Source organism: Musa acuminata, chromosome BXJ1-2 (assembly GCF_036884655.1).
Source record: "Musa acuminata AAA Group cultivar baxijiao chromosome BXJ1-2, Cavendish_Baxijiao_AAA, whole genome shotgun sequence".
Taxonomy (NCBI): Eukaryota; Viridiplantae; Streptophyta; class Magnoliopsida; order Zingiberales; family Musaceae; genus Musa; species Musa acuminata.
In genome coordinates, this window is record NC_088328.1 from 23,062,013 (window position 1) to 23,087,156 (window position 25,144).

The following is a 25,144-nucleotide window of genomic DNA, read 5'->3' on the forward strand; positions in this document are numbered from 1 at the left end:
CTCCAGTATAAAAGGAGTCCCCGCCCCTCTTCTCGGTTGTTTGGTTGCTTCGGCGAGCGAAGAGGCGGACACGGCGGAGTGGCAGTAAGGGCTTCAGGTGAGATCCTCTCTATTCTCCTTCATCCCTCCCTCAAAATCCTTGATCTATTCCATGATCCGATTGTCCCTCCAATCTCCTTCGTCATCTCCATCGTATCTCGATCACATTCCGATTGGGTTCCCCCTGATGCATCGATCTCACAGTGTGCTTCCGTCAAAGTTTTGCCCTAAAAGCCTTCCCCACTTCCGCCACGGCCACTTCATCCATGGAATCACATAGGAAAGAGTCAATTATTTTACTGTATCAATCAAGTTTATTGGGGATAAATAGAGAAAGGTTGAATTGTCTGCAAATCAAGTTTCTGTGTCACTCATAGGATCAAAATTTATAATATACAAGTTGTGATTGATTGAGCCAAAAGTGAAATGAAGAGGGAACGACGACAGCAGCAGTAGAGAGGCTTCGATCGCATGCAAGTTGCGGAGTTAGGCCTGGATTCTGTGGACACACTAATATTTACGTCTAGGCAATATACTGATACTGATTTTTGTTGTCCTCCAGATATTCCCGCTCGATGAGGGACTCAACCCTCTTCTTGATCACGGCAGGATCGGGCAGGACGCGCGGCTGCAGCTGCTTGGCGACCTCTGTGACGAGGCTATTGAGATTCAACACCCGCTGGGCTTTCATGACCCTGATAATGGCAGCATCGATTTGATCTTTCCTGGCTTCCTCCACTTTTTGGCGAATCTCCTGCTGCTCCGACTCCGACTTCTCCTCTGCTGCCGCCGTATCTATCTTAACTTGGAACAAGTTGCTTGTGAAATTGTCATTGACGCAGAAAACATCATCCTCTGCGATATCATTGTTCGTCGGATTCTTACAGAGCACATTCATGTCCGGAACACAAGCAAGAGACCAAAGGCACCGCTTGAGATCCGGCAAAGGCATCGCAGTTGCTTGTTGGATGTCCTTGCAGCTCAACCGGTCTGCTGAATTGAACAGCACGAGAACGCACATTTGGGATGTCGAAACATTCAGCTCGTGCTTCTGGCCGTTTCCGAAGGTGGCCACCACATCGGCGGTGCCCAGGTCAGTTTGCCACGTTAGTTTCCGGCATGCATGAGATCCGAGATAATATGCTCGAAATTTCTCACAAACATCATGGATTTCATCTGGAAGCTTGCATGCAGTACTTGGTCGGGATGGCCATATTGCACCGGTGAGAACCTGGGCAGCCAGAGTCGGGCCTTCCCCAGCTTCTTCATCAACACCTTGGCTGGCGTAGAACCCTCGCATGATATCCTGGGAAAACTTGATATCTGTAAGCATCTCTTCGAGTTTGGAGGTGTAGTTATGCCCACACTCAACTCTAAGCTTCACTATCAGACTTGTCTCGGCATCATCTGAAACTGCTCTCCCCGAGAGCAGTCGATTCGCCAGGTTTTGCTTGTGATACTTCTCGAACACATCCTTCTCTTGCAGGTACCGGAAAAGCGTCATCGCTTTGTGGAGGACGATCTCTACATCCTTTCCGCCGTCTCCCTCCGAGGCTTTACGGAGTGTCTCGTCGACGTATAAAGAAATGAATTCTGGAGACCTGTTATTGAGATTGATAAAATACTCGAACGAAGTACTCACAGCAGTTTGGAAAGTCTTGTCGTCGCCGAATACACCAGTGATGATCTTATCATACTTATCCTTCTTATCCAGAAGTCGCTGAACAAGGTCCACAGGATTCTTCGAGCTCGCTGCATCCGTTACCAGCTGCTTCCCTGTTTCCCGAAGGTGTGAAGTCATGAGATCGCGTATCGTGGAGACGCCTCCGGCACATCGCCGGAGCAAGCTGTACATTCTGCCCAAGTCTTCATACTCGTCACGGAGAAGCATACTGACGAGGCCAGAGTCCATATGGACCAGTCTTCTCATGTGTTTAGCAATCATCTCCTCCTCCACGATGCTAAGTATCTTTGGTTCAGTTCTATCAGCCAAATAGTGAGAGGCCCTCTCCTTCTCTTCCCGGAGCCGCCTCTCGACCATTTTAAGATACTCCCTACAGTCACAGCATTCGATAAGCACCTGCGACTCGCCAGCATAGAAAATGGCCGAATCATCCAAAAAGGGCTTCTCAAAATCCTTCTCATACAATGAAGGTTCCAGGTACGTCATTAGCATCTTCGTGTTCTTCACCGAATCTCGAATTATGACTTCGCCCATCCGCTCTCTTTGTATGATGCGAAGAAGTGCGTCGGGTAACCTGGCCTGGATTTCCTTGGAGTGAATAACGTTGTCTCTCCACAGATCCAATCCAAGTCTGCGAACAGGCGACTTATGAGACTCGGAAACGTATGTAGTGTCCATGGGAGCCAGAAGATCTCGAATCACCGTCAATGCCTTGTCATGCTCCAACCATCTTCTGTTCAGTTCCTCTAGAAATTGATCGTCTCGGGCAGCCTCAATCGATGCTGATACTTCTTCTTGTAGGTGCCTCGTCAAGGTGGTCACCAGACCGGAGTACAGCTTTTCTCCAAATCTATGGAGCGCCATATTGTAAGCATTCCTGGGTCCATTACAAAAGCACAAATCAGGATCACAGGTCAGTAACACACTTTCCTGACATCAATCTCAAGGTGTCCTTTCTCTCATGCATGAGGTCTCACATAGTTGTATAAGTAAACGTGTCCCTCTGATTCTTAACATTCATTCAATCAGCAATAGTAAAATTAATAGAGTACGAAAAAGGGCAGCTTCAAAAGCGATGAAGCAGAAGCAGCAGCAGCAGCAGCACCTGTGGAGCACTTCAAAGCTGAGGCCGTCGTAGTTATTGTTCAAGATGTTGCGAATACCGTGCTCGAGCATCTTCCATGTCTTATCGGCGTAGCCGGGGTCGAGGATCACCGGGTTCTTGAATGGCTCGATGCTGAAGTTACTCTTCCTCGGGTGGTCGCTCATCGGGTCCGGATGCGGCTTCCGGTCGGAGGGAGGTGGGCGGGGGGAGGGCGATGAGGCCCTATGAAGAGCGAGGGATTTGGTTGAGAGGGAAGGAGGAGGGCTTTTGTTCGAAGGCGTCGACGGAGGGAAATAGAGGGAGCGAGAAGTTTTGGTGTTAGTTGATGACGGTTTCTGTTTTCTTTTGTGATTATTATTATTTTTCTGTTTTATTTTTTTAAATAAAGTAAAAAGTTTATTATTTGTTTTTTTTTTACATTTGGCAATCCTTTTCCTATTGGTAAGCTTTAAAAAAAAAATATATATATATTATTTTATTATTTACAACATCTTTATTATTATTATTATTATTATTATTATTATTATTATTATTATTATTTACAACTCTACCTCCTCCGTTGCTTCGAAGATTGCTGCTATTGTTTCATCTTCCCTATCTTTGTTTCCATCCACTCCCTTCCTTCTCTCCTAGCTCTCATCGTTCTATGTTGTATCGATGTCGCTTGTTACTATAACATCGTTGGTTATCTATCGCGTGTCACTCGCTATTCAATGAGAAGAAAAGAAAAATATTTACATTCATTTATAAAAGGTGTCCTCAAAATATTAGATGTTCCTAACATAAAATTATAAATAACAAAAAAGTTATCAAATAATTTTTTTTAAAGTAACTTCATATTAATATCTTTGATGAGAGATTGAAGGAACTAAGCATCTTAGGAGTTTTTTTAAACAAACTTAATAGGCTTTGTTGGAAGGTGATAAGGAGTACACAGTAAGCTAATCGTTCAACGTATAACAATCCGGGGTGGAAGGAGAAGACAAAAGCCATCATCAGACTCATTTGCCCACATGGGCAAGGGTCCAAGGCACGAGGTTATGGGCTACCTTCTCTTTTCGTCCACATGGTTAAGAGGTTAAGAAGAAGCTATTGGATGCAGTTAGAGGTTATCTTCCCATAGAATATTTTATGAAATATTTTATTCATTTACGATCAGGTATTAAAGCTCATCTTTAACATGATGAAAAGGGTAGGATCACTTTTTTGACCAACAATGAAAAGGTGTTGGAGGGACCAGATCCGGAAATCTCTCTCGACCTTAGCCTTCGTATAAGTGATACCTCGAGAGCTCAACGTTTCCATCTCAGACACCTTGGATAGCACTACACATATGGGTCCAAACCACATTAGGCTGACTAAGATGTCAACGATTTCTTCCCATAATATTTTGGCACTAGAATAAGGGCACAATGTCGTAGGAACACCTGCTTGTTGACTTTATCAATAAATGCTCGAGTGAGGAGGTTTTACTTTTGAACCATAATACTTTCACCTAAGAGGGATAGTAGCAACCCTTTTCGCATATGGACGCATCCACCATAGCATAAACGTCTATGCAATACTGATGTATATTCAATAACTCAGATCTTTAACCCCCAAGGACGACCTCAAGCCACCTATTCATCATTGTCGATGTGTTCTTGTATCTCAATCAGCAAGTGTAAATGCTAAAAAGCATAATATAGGTTGTCGCTTCACTTTTGCCCTAATTAGCCTAACAAGCGACGCCACCAATTCAATCATGGTCCCTAGCTCAATCGCTATTAGCACTATCACCCATTATGGTTCCCCCACTCGATGTGGTATCGACATCCTAGGAGCACTCGAGACTAATCAAACCACTAGCTGGGAGTATATTTCGATTCCCAACCGTAGAATTCAACGGACCACATCACTACTCTATCTTGCCTAAATCTGAGACATAATCGATGAATTCAATACAGGATTCTCTACGGATCCAACTACGATAGATAAATCGACGTTTGGAGGAGATATGATGAGAGTTTTAACAATTAAAAGGGGAAGTGCTTGTCAACCCCACCTAAGGTTGATTGTCATTCACCTAGAAAATTCAGGAGGAGCCAATTCTAATAAACTTTCACCTCCTGTTATCAGAAGCATTCGGTGGTAGTGCTGACCCGATAGAGTACATTATAGCTTTCCGTGCTTAAATATTATTTTATGATACTTTGAATGCTCTGATGTGTCACATCTTTTCGACCACGTTAAAAGGCCCAACACGAGAATGGTACACTCGTGCTTTTCATCAGTTCTTTTGGCCAGCTCGCGAGGCCATCAGTGGTACTGCTTCTCGAACTAAAGCAAGAGGAGAAGGAAATGCTTATAGACTTCATCGCTTGATTTATGAATAAAATCTAAGGTGTGGTAAATATCCATCGGTTACTCATAATACAGACCTTCATGATGAGGCTCAAGCCCTCTCACCTCTTCTAATCATTGGTAGTGAGGCTACTAGCGATTGTACCAAAGGCACATCAAATGGTCAATCAATATATTATCACTGAGATAATGGTCTCGAGTAAACGTGAGTCACGCAAGAGGTTAAAGCAGGAGTAGCTACAATCCACTCTAAACCCAAGGACACCATCGTACAGGAGAAATAAATGACCCGAGTTATCTCTCCTAAGATTCGAGCAAACCCCCCTAATATAGCTAGAACTAAAGTATTTCTATGAGAAGAAGCTCTTAAAGACCCTCATTAAATAAAGATTCAATTGACAGAAAGAGACAAATCCAAATACTATCAGTTCCATCAGGATTATGACCACAATATAAAAGATTGTTGTGACTTGAAAATCCAAATTGAAAACTTTATATGTTGGGAACATCTCGGATAGTTCGTATGAAAGCACTAAAAATCCTCACCCGGAATTTAGGAGCCAATAAAGGATAGATTAATATCATCCGTGAACTTACCTCGAGAGAGACAGATGATTAGTCAACTCTCACAGGCTTTGTGAATTTATGCGCACCGAAAGGTTCAACTCCTTCGCCTTTGTGAGCGCAGATAGAAGTGATGCATTCTGCCATGGCGACAAATGGAGCTTCACACGGGCCTCCTCCGTAGTCCACTAGTGTGAAGTCAGTCTTCCTTGACACAAAGCCAAACGCCACTTGCATCGAAGAAAGAGACAAAACAACCATCACTCTCTAATATAAACAACAAGGGTGGTTGTTTAATGGCAAGTTCTTCATCCTAGTGTCCAGGAATTCTCTCAGAATGCTGCAAGTAGAATATAAGTTCTTGATTCGATTGAGCTCAGCTTCTTTGACCATTTCACATTTCTAAATATATTTAACGCTGGCTGAGAAGTCAACTTAGAATATAATACAAGTCACCAACATCATCATGGTGTATGTTTATAAGTTGCTTCCTCGTGAGACAATGATTCCCAGCATGTGCGGATAAATATAAGCACAAATGCTATATATTAATTGATTGGCGGAATTCATCGCTCGATATATGACGGTATGCATGATAGTATAATCAATGATACGGAGGCAGATCTGGCAAACGATTGGGCCACATGAACACCGATCCAAAAGGGCGGCTAGGGAATATTTTATCCAGGAGAATATTATCCCTCATTTTTCACTCATTATAAAAGGTTATCTTTGATATGATAATCAAGATTAGTTATTTTTTATTAAATCTTTTTCACTCACGTTAAAATTGATTTGAACATTGAAGAGACTAAGTCGAAAAAGTCATTTGACCTTCATCCTCATGTAGGTCAGTCATGAAGCACACTCAGATGTGCCTCAGCCCCCATAAGAGTCGTTAAGCCACCCAATAACTCACCTCTCTTGTGCACATGGGCTCTAGTTGTGTGACTCAACTAGTGTTCGAGCAGTAACTCAAACAGTAATAGTATGCACCATCCAAGCAGTAACTCAACTAGTGTTCGAGCAAGGACGCTCCATCTTTGACTTATAATACCTTCACTCATAAGGGATAGTAATCGATGTTTTCAAATCTCGATGCATCCACCTTATCACATATCCCAATACAATACCGGCATCTATTCAATGATCTCAACTTCTCTCCCCTAATGAGGATCCTGATCTACATACTCATTCTCACTAAGATATTTTTGAACATCAACATCACCTAGAAAGTATAATATTAATAGGGATGATGCACACTATTGCCCCACTCTTATCTCAGCTAGCCAAATCAATGACTCCAACCCTTCATAGCTCGTAGTCCCATCGACACCGGCTAAGGTCATTTGGCCTAACGTGATGCCAATCTCTCAATAATGCCCAAGGTTGGTTGAGCATTTGACAAACAAGGTGCTTCAGTCACCTACCATGGAGTTTAGCTGACCTTGCCACCCATAATCTATCTTGATCGAGTCTAAGGCTACGCAATCAGTGGATTCCATAAATTATACCCTCTAAATGCAACTATAACTATTTAAATTCAAGAGAAGCCAATTCCCATCAAATTATGGAGTTTAGCTGAATTTGTAGGTGTTTGATGGTGGCACAAACCCAATTGGACACATAGTAGCTTTTCGTATTTAGATGATGCTATACGACTTATTAGATGCCCTGATATGTTGTACCTTCCCCACCACACTACGAGTTTGCCTCGAAAGTGAAATGCCCATCTACAAGTCATTCTCGATGATTTCCTTCACCCAACTAGCTAAGGAGCTTAAGCAACACTACATTATGAATGTGTGTCCCAAACGCTTGTGACAACCCTCTTGAGACTTTAGCAAGCAAAGAGAGAGGCACTCGTAGGGAGTCTTCACCATTACCAGAAGGGTCAGTGGAGAGATAGATTGATGTCATAATTAGTGGACTAGTGTTCGGAAAGGATAGCTCATCAATCCACAAGGCTTATGTCAAGCCACCAACAAGAAGCACTAAAGAATGGATGATAACTTAGAGATAACATATAAGGAAGAAGAAGTGAGGTACCTCGACTCAAACAATGACAATGCCCTAGTGGTATCCATGAGGATGATTAATGCTCTAGTGAAGAGGGTCATGATTGAAATAAGGAGCTCCGTCAACATCCTCTATTATGATGCTTATTAGTACTTGGGTTTGATGACTAATGACCTTGCCTCGATGGTCTTTTCCTTGATGGGGTTCATTAGTAATTTTATCTCTCCCTTGGGGATCATCAACTAGCACATCATATTTGGGAAAAAGCCCTACTCAAAGACGATCTCAACCAAATTCATAATAGTGGACATTCTCTTAGCATACAACATGATCATAAATCAACCAATATAAAACAAATAAGAGTGGGTGTCAAAGAACTGAGAAGCAACCCAAAAGAGTAGTGCTAAAGCTATCTAGTAGTAGTTTCCCTCCCAAACAAAGCTGAACCCAAGATGCCCCTAATAGACCTACAAGATGCCATAAAACCAACCCCCATCCTAACCCTATGGAGTTGCTAGTTAAGATACCCCTTGACCAAGCTCGACCCAACTGAACTGTTAAGGTTGGGCTAATGCTACCTGAACCGAGGAGGGTACAACTCATTGACTTCCTCTAAAGCAATATGAAAGTTTTTATGTAGTCATCAAGAGATATGCTTGGGATTGATCCCAACGTGCATTATCACCATCTGAACATCTCACTAAGGCATGACCAGTGAAGTAGAGGCCTCAAAATTTTACTGCTAACCATCAACAAGTAGTCAACACCAAGTAGACAAGTTGTTAGGTGCTTGTTTTATTTTTGAAGTGCACTATCTTTAGTGACATTTCGTATGGGCTTAATGTTACCATACTCAATATACAATCTCTAGGATATTAGATGAAAGAGGGACTATAGACATATGATAATTGAAAACAAACATGTCCAATAGATTAGATCCCCTACACCGTCTGGGGACTATGACGTAGTGGCCTAGTACGTCCATAGTCGATGAGTAGTTCACTATATCAGAAGGAGTTCTAACAAGATCGACTTACAACCAACTCGGTATCAAGCCTAGAGGGTCATAAACATATAACGAATATTACGATGAGTGGAGTATGAATATGAGATATCCACGAAACTCATAATTTGGATCCTATAGATGAGATCTAATAAGATTATGTAATTGGATAGAGTTCTAATATCCAATAAAGATATGATCAATTAAAGGCTAAGTTGCATGCACCTTTATAAATAGGAGGAACCTCACGGTTCATAGGCTAGAACTACTGGTGATCACCCCTCTTACTCTCCTTAGCCTCGTCTCTTTTTTCCTTGGCTTCGGTAACCTTGTGCTGCACATAGAGAGAGAGATCTCGTAGTAATCTAAGGAGTATCATCGTTGCATCTGTCATATGGATTATCACTATAGAGGAGTATGTGAGTTCTCCATCTTCTCTATCGGATCTAAAAATTTTAAGGATATACGATCTCCCTAGGTAACACTTCTCACATGATATGTGTGGTTTTCTCGATTACTAATCGTTGCATAACGATCAAGTACTTGACTTTGGGAAATATGATTTTGTTTTTATTTTCTGTTGTGCATGAGATGTCGATCCACGATTTCCCAACAGAAACATTCTAAATGTTGAGAAAAATTTAGATGCACCTTAACCCAACAAAGTATGTCTTTAGGATTAATTCAAAAAAGTTCTTTGCTTCATTGTGCACCAATGAAAGATAAGTAAAAATCTTGAGAAAATGGGTCATATTAAAAATGCACCCATCTCGATCGATCAAAGAGGTTTAACAGTTAATAGGTCGACTAATAGCACTCAATCGATTCCTATCTCAATTAGGTGACAAATGTCTCATGTTCTTTCGAGCATTAAAAGACTTAAAGGGCTTTACATGAATGAAAGAGTACTATGGAGCCTTTGACAAATTAATGGATCACCTAGCCAAGTTGTCGTAGCTCACCTCTTTGAGCTCGGGGGAGATCCTAAGCCTATATCTAGCTACTATCAAAATGGCCATCAATTTAATTTTATTTTGATAGGACTTAAGAATTCAGAAGCTTATCTACTATATCAATCATATTCTGAGCGAAACCAAGCTACCGTACCTATTGATAGAGAAGTTAACATTTATACTTGTGCTAAAGCTACGTTTATATTTTTCAGCTTATGTGATTTATATGATTACTAAATAGTCCATTCAATATATCCTTTCCTAACTCCATAGTTTTCGCTAACTACTTAAGTCGTTGGGGTTACAAGAGTTCAACATCCATTACACTAATGATAACCATCAAAGCCCGGGCTTTATCTCTAAACTCACGCAATTGCCACCCGGGAACATTCATGTCCCCTCCACACAGATATCATTTGTTGACGAATCAATCACCTCGATCGATGGTTACATTGGACTTGTCCTTAATGACCAAATAAATATATATTTTGTAAGGTCTTTAGCATCTTCGTCACTTACCACTTAAAAAAATATTCAAAATTCAACATCTTCAATAATAAATATTTTATCTAAAAATATTGAGATTCAGTTCAATAGGAGGGTTAGGAAATTTTTTTGTCCAGAAACATTTCATAAAATATTTTCCTTTTATATATTGTTTCTTAATCTATTATAAAAAAAATTATTTTTTGGTATGATAATCGAGATTAGTGTGATCGCATATGTGGGTCCCTTCCTTCTAATCAATAGGAAGGTAGCATTCGGGGAAGAAAGAAAGGGTCCCAGAGAGAGAGAGAGGTGTCTGGGCTGTTTCATGCATAGGACGCCAAGTCATTCGCGGAAAAGGCCACCGTGAGGGGGTACAGTCAGCATCGTTACCTGGGCGAGACGAGAGGGAGAGGGAGAGGGAGAAGGCCGCTCGGCACACGCGAGGGTGAGGGTTTCTCCACCCCGCCCCCCTCCTCTCTAACACCAAGCAGAGCAAGCAGCAGCACCAATCCCCCAAACCAACACACCGACCCTAATTCAACTCGGCGACGCAGGTGATCGTGGCTTCTCTGATTGATCTTTGTCCCCTCGATCTCTTCTTTTAGGTTGTAGCATGGTTTCTTGGTTTGACTTAGTTTGTCGTGCTTCGTTTTCCTTGGGTTTAGACGCGACTGTGATGCTCAATGTCAAGATTTTAGTTGGGTTTCGAAATGGTAAAACCGGATTAACGCAGTTCCAAAGCTCAACCTTGTTTCTTTTCGGATCCGGAAACTCGGAACTCTTTTTTTGAAGGAGGAAAGATTGAATTGCTGCTTCCGAAGTGTGCCGTTGTCCAATCAATTGTTTCTATTCGATTTAATGTTAAAAAGGGTGGTCTTTTATGCAACCTCGTTATATCGACGAACTAAACTGATTGCGAAACTTATTGAGATGTTCTTTCTGGCAATGCGGTCTCACTAAGAAAGAGTAGTTTGGTAGGTTATTCGAGGACAGCTTGGAGAATGGTGTCGGACGATCCCTCTACTACTATTAACGAGTCAAATGTGGCAACTGAGTCGACAGTTGGCGGGTTGGTCAATAACTTGTCACCGCAGTTTTAAGCTTTCTTATCTGTTATTGATAACCGGAGTTGCTTGATGTTGCTAGATCTGTGGTGTTCTTGTCTTTGATATTGTTTGACTATATTATGCATGTGACGGTTCTGGTCCCTCAAATAATGCCGTCTAAAGTTTGAGCTACATGGATTGCTTGACTTATAGGGCAATAGTAAAGATTAAAGTATGTATATTGATCCGTGGAACCCTGCAGCAGCTTGCTGGCTGTATAAAGATACTAGCTCAACCTAATCTCTACCCTGTGAAGCAACCCAAGTGCTTCCATCAGGGGTTCATTGGGAACTCTTCTCTCTACATGCAGTGGAAGTCCTTGATGGATAAGAACATGTTTATTTTGAAGCACTTTAGGATCTTAATGTGTCAAAAGTTTCATGAAGCTTGCATTGTCTTCTGAGATAGAATCATTACGGTTGGTGGTTAAGGTAGATATCAGTGTCTTAATGAACCCCTGATGGAAGCAACCCAAGTGCTTCCATCAGGGGTTCATTGGGAACTCTTCTCTCTACATGCAGTGGAAGTCCTTGATGGATAAGAACATGTTTATTTTGAAGCACTTTAGGATCTTAATGTGTCAAAAGTTTCATGAAGCTTGCATTGTCTTCTGAGATAGAATCATTACGGTTGGTGGTTAAGGTAGATATCAGTATTCATATCGGCATATCCAAAGATCCTATAAGATCTGTTGGGATAGTGCGTGCAGCATACGCTTGCTAAGTGGCTTCTAATTTTGTGCACATCAAAGCCATTAATCCTCAACTTGAAATATGAAGCCAAACAGAGGCATCTCCATGCAAGTCGTTTAACCTGACCCATTTATACAAATTAGGACATGCATGCAAACTATAACTCACAATAAGTCAGTGTGCTTTTAAACTTTCAGTATGATTATGACTTATATTGGTGATCTATTAACACTTGATCTATCTTGTAGATTACTTGTATTTGCAGCTGGTTCCTAAGAATCTTATCAGATAATTCGTGACCCATTATCTTTTTTTGTTTGTTTCAAATCTAAATTCTGAGATGCTTGCTGTTGTATGTCTCTTTCTAGCAAAAAGAACCAGAGCGGAGTTCCAAAGAAGATACATAAAGCTGAAAGAGAGAAACTTAAACGTGACCAGCTGAATGAACTCTTTCTTGTGGTTGGTCATGTAGTTGGTAAATGTCTCTTTGGTCAGTTACGATATATGTGTATGGTAATTATGGTGCATATTACTGTGATCAGAACAGAATCGACACATTACCGAGGAGTATAGTTTTAATGTTCTTCTCAAGATCATATATATATTTTTTGGATTCTTTTGATGGAATATTTTTCTCAATATATGTAGCATGGGACAAGGGAAAGTTTGTAGACCATATATTGTTGTCACCAAGGAATATTTTTCTCAATATATGTAGACCATATATTGTGGTGATTAGAACTTAAGTGTGAGGCTTGATGGTATCCCTATTGAGGTTTGAAAAAGTTTATGGGACAAGTAAATAGCTTGATTAACTAGTTTATTTAACAAAATCATGATATTCAGAAGGATGCCGAATGAATGAAAAAAAAAAAAAAATTGTGTCAATTTATGAAAATAAGGATGGCTTACGAAATTATTCAAAGTATAGAGGAATTAAAATCATGAGTCATACTATGAAACTTTGGAAAAGAGTAATCAAAGTAGGATAAGGCTTGAAACAAATATATCTGAAAATCAATCTAGTTTTCTGCTTGGAAGATTAATCATAGAAGCTATTTATTAATTAAAACAATTAATGAAAAATATAGGGAGAAAAAAAAGTTTTGCATATGGTTTTTATTTACTTAGAAAAAGCTTATGATAGGATTCCTAGAGATTTATTATGATGGATTTTAGAAAAGAAAGATATATATATCCATTAATTATATTAATGTTATTAAAAATATGTAGGATAATATAGCTACTAGTTTTAGAACTATAGAGAGTGTGTCTAGTGAATTTTCTATTAGTATAGGATTACATCTAGGATCCGTATTAAATCCTTGCTTTTTCACATTGATAATAGTTCACTTATATGAAAGACTTCCTTGATGTATGTTATTTGCCGATGATATTATCTTAGTTGATGAAAGCCTAAGTGAAATTAATTATAAACTTGAGTCATGAAGGTAAGTTTTAGAAACTAAATGTTTTAGATTAAATAGGGCTAAAACTAAATATATAAAATCTAATTTTAGTGATTCTAGAAATAGATAGGAGAATATAACCAAGTTGGATGGACGAGAAGTTCCGTTAAGGAAAAACTCTAGGTATCTTGGATCAATTATTCAATAAGATGGACAAATCGATAAAAATATTATTCAGAGAGTAAAAATAGAATAGTTAAAATGATAAGGGGCATGGATACTTTTGAGATTAAAAGAAAAATTTTATAAGACAGTTGTGAGACCAGTAGTGCTTTATGAATATGAGTGTTAGACAGTTAAGAAACAATACATACAAAAAGTTTATATTGCCAAGATGAGAATGTTGAGATGGATGTATTAAGTTACTAGGAAAAATATGAAAAAAAGTACTTTTATTCATGAACAACTAGGTATCGCTTCGATAGATGATAATATTAAATAAAATTATTTAAAATGATGTGGATGTGCTAAGGAGACTTCCGGATGCGTATCAGTGGTACGAGAAGATATAAAGAAAGACTTGAAAAGACTTTAATAGAAACTATAAATAAATATTAAAGTACTCTAAATATAATCAAACATATGACCTTTTACAGATCTCAATGACGGCAAAAGATTCATATGGTCGACCCCAAATAGTTGGGACTTACGGTTTTGTTGTTGTTGTTGATATAGATGATTCCTACTAGTGAATAAATGTCTTTCAAATTTTACTAAAAGTTCATCTTTCCAAATATGCTTCGTGAAGAGTTTATCAGCATGCTTTTATGATTACCATCAATGATAGCCACTTAGAAGCTCTTTCAAATCATCTAGGGAGTCCTCAAGATCTTGAGTTAGAATATTTTGTCTTATGCAACTCATTAACCTTCTGCTTGTGGAAAATTCTGTGATTTTGCTAGCCTCCATTACTTTTTAAACTTTTCTTTTGAATTCTTTCAAAGAGCAAACTTTATATAAAAATCTTGTCCTATGCATTGTTTTTCAAAGCCACATTATCCCTAAGCAGTATATATCTACATACACATAGCATAGTAAGCCCAGCCACCAGTTTTGTGCATTACCACCATATACATGAAGAAGCAGCTGTGTTTAACAAGAAAACCATTTGTCATGTCTGAATATGTTTTTCTCACTACAATACATATTAAATATACATCTTTATGCCCATCTTGGTAAACATAATTTTCATGTGGAAGGTTTTGTATGCTTTCTTGAATAAGGAGCTTCATCCCATTTTAATGTCTATGTGCAGAACCAGACCGACAAAACAATTGTAAGGCTTCCATATTGGGTGATACTGCCTCAGTACTCAGATATCTCTTCGCGCATGTAGAATCTCTCAGGAAGGAAATGCAGCTCTGCTATCTGAATCACACTATAAGTATAAAACCTAACTGTCGATCCTAAATTTTAGAAATGTTGTCACTTTTGTATGCCATGGACATACATAAATGTCGATAGAAACTCCACTGCATAAGTTAATTGAAATATCAAAACTTGCAAGGCGATTTTATTCTACTCTTTGTTGATTGGAGAAAGAACACATTTTATACCATGTGGCAAAATGAAACTTTACATCGTTGTTGGCATCTACTATAAGATTGCAGAAATTTTTCCATTGGTAAATTAAACATCTCTAGCAATTATGTGCTTAGCACTGAAGTTATTAGTTAATTTATTGCCTGCAAGATGTTGGTGTACTGGCTCATTTGTTCAGACATTTTTAGCAAATTCCAAAAAGATGCTCACTACAATCTAACTTCTTTTGATACCACTAGAATTCTGCCAATCAAAATGGTTCATGCAGTAAATTCTGCAAGTCTGAAACATAGTATATTATATATGTTCTAGAGTTCATAATGCAAAATAATCTAATTTCACAACCTTGTGCCTAATAAGAAAATGATTCACATTTGGTTTTATCGTTCTTTTTTGCTACAGATACCAATGGGCAACACATATGGCAGTTTGTCATGGTGCTGTCATTAATCCAATTCTGATCATCTTTTCTTGGAACATTCTTTCTAGTTTCTTTTGTTTTTGGAAACTCCGGGACTGTGGCTGTGATCAGGACAATGACTTTTGTATGTGGTCTCCTGGTTGGTCTTACAATTTCTAATGCTGGTTTTGCGTATATATATCTGAATGTGGTGAATGTATCAGGTTGCCACGGAGAGGAATGAGCTGAAAGATGAGAACACTACATTACAAGCTGAAATATCCCAGCTCCAAAAGGAGCTGCAGGGGAGATCGAGTTATAATCCCACATGGAGCGACAACATCAATTCAATGACTCCCACTCAGCCGCAACCGACTGCCACAGGGCTTCCAATGCTGCATTGGCCAGTTGCTATTGGATCCACACAAGCAACCCCCATTCGGCAGCTCCAGCACTTTTCCAGTGGAAAGAACAAGCACTCCACCACCAACGCCGCCTTGGCCTTCCCAGGTGATGAGACCACATGCCGGATATCCGACTTTGTCGGACTTGCGGTCGGGTCTTCTCCTTTGGACTTCTCACCAGAATCACAAGAAGAGAGATGTGGCAGCTGTGGCATTAGCACTAGCAGCGAGGAGGAAGGATGTAATAAAGCATCAACTGGTGTATCACTATAATCAAGAAATGTACATTGCAAATCCGATAATTTTTTCCCCATTTGTTAATGATCAAAATGAAGAATGTCACTGACGCATTACAAGAATTCATGAATGTGATGTTGCCAAAGGCAAAACGGTGAGTTTGTGGGGAAGCAGTATTGATGGCTGTATATATGTATTTCTCTGAATCATGGAATTCAGGCTTCTTTGATCTCATTCTACCGAAGGTTTTGTTTGTTTGGTACTTTTATGATATGTTTATAGCTGAGAGAACCTATCATGTTTCCAACCAGAGTTTAAATGGTTGTCTCGCTAACCTAATTTCTCATTGACCTTAATGTTTAATAGGTTGTGGCGCCAATTCAGCCTTTGCCTCACACGGTGGAGGGCCCCACGCCGAGCCCGCTGCGCCTCAATGTTCGTGCTCGTACCGGCAGCCGTCAGATTAGGTGCGCCCATGGCGGTCCCCTCCTCGGTCCCACGGCGTGTCATTTCCACTGCGGACGTACAGTCACCTCGTCTCCGGTCCCAGCCGAGGACACAATCGTCCAGCTTTTCTCGACGGCTAATTTGCTGCAGAAGGCTCGGTAGTCGGCAACCATTCGATGCAGCTTTAGCCTCTCTTTCTCCAAAGTTGATTCAGTTCTGGAGACGTCTGCGACGTTTTTGCTTTAGCCGAAAAGCTTGACATTATACTGCAGCGTTTGGACCTGCCTATGATCCTTCCTCCCTTGCTCTCTCTCTCTCTCATACTTTTCTGACGCATGGTAGATTTTGTTGTCATCGATCACATGGTGCAATGATCCCTGTCCTCCTTTGGTTATGCCTTTCGTTTTGGTCGATTTAAATCTAGTTGTTTGGACGTCAGATTCCTTAAAACAAGCTTGCTACAATGTGTCTCTAACAAGATTGTTTCCTTGGTCATCATTTCCTCTTCCTCTTTTTTTTCCTTTTGCCTTTCTTTCTTTCTTTCTTTCTTTCATTTTGAGGGAAGAGTCTATGAATTGGCGTTTTGCAAGTTTACTATGCATTCCTCTAGGTGTTCTTTTTCTTCTTTGTCTTGTTTCATCTTTTTATGAAGGTTTCTATAGGTTTTCTTATTGTGCATATCGAGTAATGTATCGAGTAGCTAAGAAGCCTAATATATTAAACAGCAGCAAAATCATCAAGCATAGTTAAACTAGTTTACACCTTTATTATATACTCTTGAGCACCTTAGATAACCCTCAGATCTACTGACCATGCTTCCTGATGTAGTATTAGAGAGAGAGAGAGAGAGAGAGAGAGAGAGAGAGGACAACAGCAATATAAAACTCTCTCTAGGGCCTGAGCAGGCTCCGAATGATCTCAGCCTGAGGGCTGTTGCTGTCCATTGTCGCCATTAGGTCGGAGAGGCGGTCGCTCAGGTCTTCCACCTCCCGGTGCAAGCTCTTGATGTAGCTGCATGTCTCCTTCAGCAGCTTCGACGCAGACGCCTGCATGCCCATAACACACACACACACTCTTTAGTGAACCTTCATGGAGTGGCCACCGACAAACAAAGAGACTCAGTTGGCGCTTTGTTTCCTCACTCTGCCTGCACTCCTGCGCCGGCGCGACTCCGGGAGCAGAGACTGGAGCTTGGAGACGAGCTCATTGATCTCTTCATCCGTGATCGCGCTACTTCTGCCGGACATGGTCGTAATGTCTGCAACGCCTTTCTTTTTTCTCTTTTCCCTCCTCTGAGCTATGGAGCCAAGCGTAGGGAAGAGAAGAAATGCAGTGTTTTATATAGAAGGGAAGAGAGAAAGGAAAAGGCAGGAGAGTTATACTAGATAGAGTAGCTCAGGGACCATGTGTCACCCCTCTGTACTCTACCATTGGGCCCAACTTGATCCTGGCCCATCACCCATGGAGGCAGCAGGAGCCCCACACCCCTCTCTCTCTCTCTCTCTCTCTCTCTCTCTCCAGTGTCTCTCTCTGGAAAATGGCTAAAACAAAGGAATCAGTTGACCTTAGGGCATTTTGTGTAGGTAGTTGTTTAACCATTTTACTTTGTACCTGAAAGATGCCTTGTGTCTCTTCTGTTTTTGGCATAGGACATCTTTTTCTTGTTCTTGGTATTGTCTTCTCTTATAGATTTGTAGGGCTAATGTATTCCTAAATCTCCAATGGGGTACACTTCCAAAACATCAACTTAGGTGGTGGCTTCCTAAAAACTGAAACATATGTAACATTTCTTTTAACAAAGTATTAACACTAATTGAGGTTTTGACATTATTACGTCGACAATCAACCGATGAAAATTATCTATAATTCCATATCTACATGTTTTTCGAGTTGGGGGATGATAAGAGGTTGAGTTGGTAACTACTTGGGATCATAATAGAACACACACATGGAAGGCTTTGGAGGTGCCTGTGGGGTACATGAGTGAGAGAGAAGGTCTATATAGACCTCTTACTTTCATTATATGCATATTTGAGTGTGTTCTATGTGTGCATAGTGGTATACATACATACATACATACATACAAACATATATATATATGGGTGTGTATAAAAAAAAGAACAAGGTATGTATGTGCATATGAAAAATATAAAAAAAAATATTCCTTTCAAAAATAACAAATTAAGTAGTCCTTCCGAAGGTTCAAAAAATATAAACGATAAGAAGGCATTCATGTATCATTGCTTCATGATTGCAGAGCTAAATAATTGGCATTTTAAGTACAAGAAGTGAGCAAAACAGTAATAGTACGCTGGGAAGTACTTCTCCATGCTCGGTGTATGCTTCATGTGCACTATGTTTGCCTTGGATTTCTCATGAATGGTCCAGCTGCTAGTGAACAACGATTAAATGGTGCCCCCCCACAAAGGTTGTGAAGTCTTTTTCCGAGAGTGCAAAGCTCCCCACAAGAATTGTCATCCGTCGTTTCACCAATTTGTCACCTGTGATAGCCTGCCATTATCAATCGAGCTGGCGTCTCTTTGATTTTGCCGCTCCTTGAATCAAGTGTTCATCTCGTCTAATAAACTGCTAGATGATGCTATCACTTGTACTACTACTTCTGTCCTTTTTACTGACTCTGCAAAATACTGGGTTTCTGTGTGTGTGTGTGTGTGTGTGTGTGTGTGAGCGAGAGAGAGAGAGAGAGAGAGAGAGAGAGAGAGAGAGAGGTTTCTGATGTGATCTGAATCTGGTCTCCACGGGACGTGATATGCATCTGCATGGGGTAGACAGTCGTGCATGGGATGCCCCCAGTTCGTCGCCACGCTCACGTGCTCATGTCTGAGGTAGGTTAATCGTAGCCATTTCAATCTCCACAGCCCTCTTACCCTCTTCTGTCTTTTCCCCATCGGTGATTGATAGAAGTCCTCTTGGGGCCATCTCCATCGTCGAGCAATGACCAACTGTTTTGGCCTGTGAGTGTTCGCTCACCATCTCGTACTTAATCTGCATGTAGTATATATATATATATATCCTCAGAAAAGAGCAGCCGCAGCATGTATGACCTTTATGCGCTGTTACATCTTAGCATCTCGTTCTACTTTGCATGCGGCAGTTGTTGTACACATGTAGCAGTTGCAGTATGTATACGTACCTCATACTGTCCTCTTTGACTTTGATTCCTGAGTTGGCCATGGCAGAAGCGCTCCTATTACCTCCGTCAAAACTAATTATTCTCCCTACGAGCAACTCCTTGTAATCTCTACCGATGAGCAACTCATTATTATGCCTTACAAACTGCAACACTCTTAGGTTCTCCTCATTTTCCTTTCTGCTGCAAATAACCCAAAACCTCCACCGAGTAGTCACACCATGAAAGAAACTTGGTGGCCATACTTGTGTCGAATTCCTACTGAGTTCTGCATGAACCAAACTCTTCTGTATGTTCCCCATAGACATACGTTCTTCAGATCAAGTTTCAGTAGCTCGTGAGTTCTGTACAAGAGGTATGTCAGTAGCAGCGTGCACTAATTGAGCCCATAAAGCAGGAGATTCAGATCTTTCAGGAGTCATATCCTCGGATTATATTAGCTTGGCATCCAACTGATGCTGCCACATTCATCAGCTCATATGTGTGATGTAAATTCAGATTTTATGAGTTGGAAAATAGATTATTTGTTTTAGACTGTTACAGTGTCCATACAGAAAAGAAACAGAAGACCTAAGTGAAGATGAGAGACGCCATATATACCATTTCCATATTACGCACTTCTCGAGGACATAAACCCTACAGGATGAAGTTGCTACCTCTTGCCGACACAGCTATATATGGTCCTCGTCTTACCTCGATGTCATTCCTACCATGCATGTTGTTCTGCATATGGGTGTTCACAGTCCTGGTGGCGTACTTACTAGTTTGCTTGGGGAACATGGTGATCAGAATAACAGATTCAAGTATACACAAATGGTTTGTATACGAAGAAAAGGAATTATAATTTTACTGAATGGTTTTGATGAATGTCAGAATACACTGCTCTTGAATTTTTCTTTAGTAAATGTAATTTGGCATGGTTTATATATATACATATATTATTATCTGAAGAGACACATCTTGATTAGTTTCAGAAATTTGTGGCTTTGAAACAAGAACAATGGTGATTGGAAACTGGAATCTTACAGCCAAAAGGCCCTTCATTGTTGGGCCTACAGAATTTTGCATGCTACATCCTAAACTCTTGAGATATTTCTAGCGTTTGATCATCCAAATGATGTTGGGGAATGCATCAAACAAGTTCACGAAACAGGCACAAGGAAGGATCACATCTCATCGAGCTTTTCAAGATACTCTTGAAGGCCTCAGAGCATGGTTTGTGCTTCTTCCACTTCTTCTTCTTCTTCTTCTTCTTACACCCTTCCCAAAGCACAACGTAATCCATGATTCTGATGCACCCTTTTCTACGAACGTAAAAGATCCAAATACCCAAACTACAAGTCACGATCACATCAACGAGATGTCATCCACATCATAATTCTGGAAAGGTGGCGCCGATGCACGGGGCCTTTCACCGACTTTTTTTGGGGAAGCTCAAAACAAATGGAAGAAGGCGTCGCAAGAAACAGCAGCACCGTCCATCACATTACTCCATGTCACTGCTCGTTAGAGATGCGGCCACGTGAGGGATGTAACGTATAAGACTGAATAATGTACATGCGGTGCCATGTGTTCTTAAATATATGATGATGGTGTATAGACTTGGCTACACTCAAAGGACAGCTTTACGTATATAAAATAGTTGGGTGGAACACAGAACCAAAATCGTTGAAGCTTATGCATCCTTGCATTTGTGTTGATCCTACATTCATGGATGTATCAAGCACTTGGCTTCCACTGTTAACCTAACAAGAGCTAGCTTTGTTCCTAATCTATTTCCATCTTCAGTAGAGGTTTTTGGAAGCTGTTTCAAGTCCCGGCAGTAGCTAGCAAGGATTGATGCTTTGTGCTTCAAGTCATATTCCAAAAGATGGAAATTGATCCTGTAAATGATTGTCCATGAATCAATCCAACTCCCTCTGAAAGAAAGCCAGTAGGGATGACCGTATTCATTGCATCCGTGACTTCTCTTCTGGCTTTCAGCTATTCCTCCTGCAAGTTACAAAGTGGCCTCTGTGCTGTGTCTGTGCATAGTGTTTCTTTGACGCATGACTTTGTTTCAGTACAAAATAACCAAAAAGTGACTGCATAAAGTTCCTGATCATTGTACATTGATTTCGGGTAGTTGCATCAGCATATGGCTGGAATCATTGCCTCTTTAGGGTTTTAGTCAGACCAGTCTTTCTCTTTCTCTTATTGCTTCGGGCACCAGCTTATCATTCCTAAACATGGTTTTGAGCATGTAAAAGAAGTTGCTTGGCACTCCTGTAACATGGGGCATCATTGCCATTACTGGCCCAGCAGTCGCTCCACCAGTAAAGCAACTTGGGTTTTGATTACAGTGCCAATTTACAGCACCACATGGGTGTAGAAGAAAGCTTTCTCAAGCTTTTCAACATCGAGTATCCTTGTGGGGCATCATACGACAGCTTTGCATGTGATTCCTTGTTCCTCTTGGTTTGACCGAAAGAGCTTGATGCAATCTACATGGGGAAGAAGAGAAGACTGTCAAGTGCTCATCGGATCCTCCCTCGGCTTGCGAAACAAGGCGTGGTTGTATGTTTGCCTCTGCTTTCTCACAAAAACAGCTCACCAGAAAGAAGCACCAAATTGCCTTGTGATCTTCTGCGCATCTTCGCTGTCGATCGGATGGAAATCATGTGATCCATCAAGTGCGAGGCAGCATGGAAACTCTACTCTTGTCATCTCCGAATCAATTTAACCATATAATTTCGGCAGAGTTAACTGTATTCTTGCTGTCTCATGTAGGTCATGGCTACCTGTATTTGTCTGCAAACTGCTACTTAAAACACATATTATACAGAGAGCTAGCTGAGCTTAGTACTATGTCGAACTCAGTCCGGTACTGCGGTGCCAGTAAACAACATGGAGGTGTGAGCTTCATCATTAGATCTTAGTGAGCATCTAATCTTATTCTATTGCTGCTGCTAATGCTCAGAGTTGTGTGTCATGTATTATATGAAACGAGAAGAGGTGTTAGGTAGATCCAAGCCATGGGAGGGACTGGTGTTCTCCCCTGGTGCTTTGCTGTGATTGGTTGGGCAAGAAGAGCATTCTGTTTGTGCTTGAGCCTCTCCCCTGATCATTATTTGATCATCCCTGTAATCTTAAACATATCATTGATTCTTAAATCAAAGAAGACTTTTTTATGAGAGATTCTTAAATTAAATTATGGATGATGCAAGCAAAGCATGGTGATGGCTTAAGAACTGCAGCTATACCGCTGACCCAGGTGCCTGGAAGATCACCTCTCTCTCTCTCTCTCTCTCTCTCTCTCTCTCTCTCTCTCTGGTTTAAAATCTTAAACTACTGCGAAGTTCAAGATCTTCTAACGATGAGGATTCTTCAGCATACATGTAATTTATCCGGTCAGATCTTACTCTGTCCTGTTTTAGAAGGAAAACTGATCATGGGAAGTTATCGAGGATTTGAACTTGCTCCGTCACTGCATCTTGATGCACCTATGGATCTAAGACGTGAACATGTAGATCCAGAGGAAGAGATCATGCTTTATGGATAAGAGAAGCTATGGAGAAGAAACATGTGTTCTTCAGAAGGACTCGGAGGGAGAGAAGAACAAATGTTTTCTGAGAGGTAAAGCAGCAATCCACCATAGGAAAGAGCAGAGGTCGGCATGGGCTTTCGTGTTGGCAACTATGACTAGGGCACTTCACCTGTCAACGAAAGCCACATGCATTTTGTGCATCGAAGAGACATCCATCATGAGCGAGAAGACACAACACGGTTGTCGCCAAGAAGTGCTGCCGATTGCTTCTATCCTGCATGTCATATGTTGATGGTGCAAAACAGGAATTGAAGTATCATTCATGGCGTCTTTACACACACACACACACACACAAATTAACAGCATTGATTCTCTTATGAGCAAAACGACTGGAGATCAACCAGAGACTGGATTTGAGAGTTAAGATTAGGTGGACGAGCGCTCGCTGGATTCTGTGGAGAGGGTGAAGAAAACCAAACTTGACATGTCCACCTCTCTGTAATTTGCAATATGATAGTGTGCGGGACAAATACTTTAAAGTACAACATAACATGGTCTGCGTGGTTCACACTGACATCAGTAGTCCCTCCTCCTCTCCGAAGTCTCCACTTGCAGACACAGGAAGAGATGGCAGCATGGTGTATCCCCCGGATGTGATTCTCTCTCTCTCTCTCTCTCTCTCTCTCTCTCTCTCTCTCTCTCTCCAACGTCACTATTTAGACGCACCACTTGCCCATTAATTTCTCTCATGCGCTTGTCTTCCTTCTCAGCAACACCTCCTGTGATCTTCATTGCTTCTCTCTCTGTCTCTCTCTCCGTCGACCCTTCTCTTCCCCACATAGCTTTTGGTTTCCTGACATCGCTCCCCACTTCTTCTCGTTCTCCCTCAGCTCGCGATATCCTGTCCCTAGAACTTGTCTCACCCCTCTCCCCACAAGAGGAACAACTTGCACTAGCATTGTCTTCTAGTCCTTGTTCTTCCCTATTTATAGCTCGTCTTGGACGCCCATACACACCAGAAAGCGCCGTCCGGTAGCGAAGATGTCAAGCAGGAGGCCTCGATCGTGGCAGTCGAGCTCGGCGTCGAGGATCACCGACGAACAGATCAATGATCTGGTGTCCAAGTTGCAAGCAGTCCTCCCTGAGGCCCGCATTCGCAGATCCGATAGAGTAAGTTGATTTGGAGGATCAGGCAAGCATATATACCAATGCTCGTTTGCTGCCAGACTCACTCACGCTTCATGGTGCGCAGGTGTCGGCAGCCAAGGTCCTGCAGGAGACCTGCAACTACATCAGAAGCCTGCACCGCGAGGTGGACGACTTGAGCGAAAGGCTCTCGGAGTTGCTCGCTTCCACGGAGTCCAGCAGCGCTCAAGCTGCCATCATTAGAAGCTTGCTCATGTAGAAGATCCACCTTTAGGTCGGTCATTTGTCTGCTGCATCAAACGAAGGTGTCATTTCAAGAACATCGTGGTGAACCGTGCAATGAGATCCAGGAAGTGCTCATTGCAACATGACTGGCGGGTTCGGCGTGGTCTCGATGTACTAAAACGAGGAGCTAAACTTGTGTGTGTCGATCGTGTAGTGCTACTGGTCCTTGTAGTCTTGAACAACGTTCTTAATTGAATGAGTTTGTCGGATCAATGTTCTTGCAACGCTTAGCTTCCCTCAAAAGAAGAAGAAAGCCATTGATCATCTGCAATATACTTCTGATGTGATTGGTAGGGTTTTAGTCACATAAGAATCTGAAACAATATTAACTTTGCTTAGACAAATATATTTACTCAGTCCGTCACAGTAGCTTCCCCAAACACACGAGTTTTTTGAGAAAGATTATTCTGCTGATATCAGTCTTCCTATGAGTTCAAATCTGCGCCAGTTCAGTAGGTGTGCATTGATGATCACAGGGAAGAAGAAAACAAGAACACCAGCCTCGATGATGTAGAACATAACCACTACGAGATATCGAAA

At 41.1% G+C, this 25,144-nt stretch overlaps 3 protein-coding genes, 1 long non-coding RNA gene and 1 pseudogene across 7 annotated transcripts; 3 read left to right on the top strand and 2 right to left on the bottom strand.

Moving 5' to 3' along the window:
* The first annotated feature begins 42 nt into the window (after positions 1–42).
* On the top strand, positions 43–3,230 carry LOC135599180 (uncharacterized). Of its 4 annotated transcripts, XR_010481860.1 has the most exons (7): positions 43–97; positions 602–830; positions 927–1,132; positions 1,234–2,200; positions 2,342–2,437; positions 2,525–2,636; positions 2,753–3,230. It is a non-coding gene; the product is annotated as an uncharacterized LOC135599180 (long non-coding RNA). The 4 variants fall into 4 exon arrangements; XR_010481861.1 differs by having other exon boundaries at positions 1,223–2,200; positions 2,342–2,636; XR_010481862.1 differs by having other exon boundaries at positions 2,282–2,636.
* Positions 130–2,914, bottom strand: LOC135599176 (cullin-3A-like). The gene is made up of 2 exons (XM_065094007.1): positions 2,829–2,914; positions 130–2,600 (listed from the first exon to the last, which is right to left on the bottom strand). Exons 1-2 carry the CDS (start codon positions 2,897–2,899, stop codon positions 563–565), a joined length of 2,109 nt encoding a protein of 702 aa, XP_064950079.1. The 5' UTR covers positions 2,900–2,914; the 3' UTR covers positions 130–562.
* A 7,326-nt stretch (positions 3,231–10,556) lies between the features above and the next one.
* On the top strand, positions 10,557–16,278 carry LOC135599188 (transcription factor BHLH062-like; annotated as a pseudogene).
* A 935-nt stretch (positions 16,279–17,213) lies between these two features.
* On the bottom strand, positions 17,214–17,800 carry LOC103976401 (transcription factor ILI3-like). The gene is made up of 2 exons (XM_009391592.3): positions 17,639–17,800; positions 17,214–17,542 (listed from the first exon to the last, which is right to left on the bottom strand). The coding sequence occupies exons 1-2, from the start codon at positions 17,741–17,743 to the stop codon at positions 17,387–17,389; spliced, it is 261 nt and encodes an 86-aa protein (XP_009389867.1). The 5' UTR covers positions 17,744–17,800; the 3' UTR covers positions 17,214–17,386.
* A 6,093-nt stretch (positions 17,801–23,893) lies between these two features.
* LOC135612658 (transcription factor ILI6-like) lies at positions 23,894–24,817 on the top strand. Its single transcript, XM_065109220.1, has 2 exons — positions 23,894–24,343; positions 24,426–24,817. The coding sequence occupies exons 1-2, from the start codon at positions 24,215–24,217 to the stop codon at positions 24,576–24,578; spliced, it is 282 nt and encodes a 93-aa protein (XP_064965292.1). The 5' UTR covers positions 23,894–24,214; the 3' UTR covers positions 24,579–24,817.
* Positions 24,818–25,144: the final 327 nt, after the last annotated feature.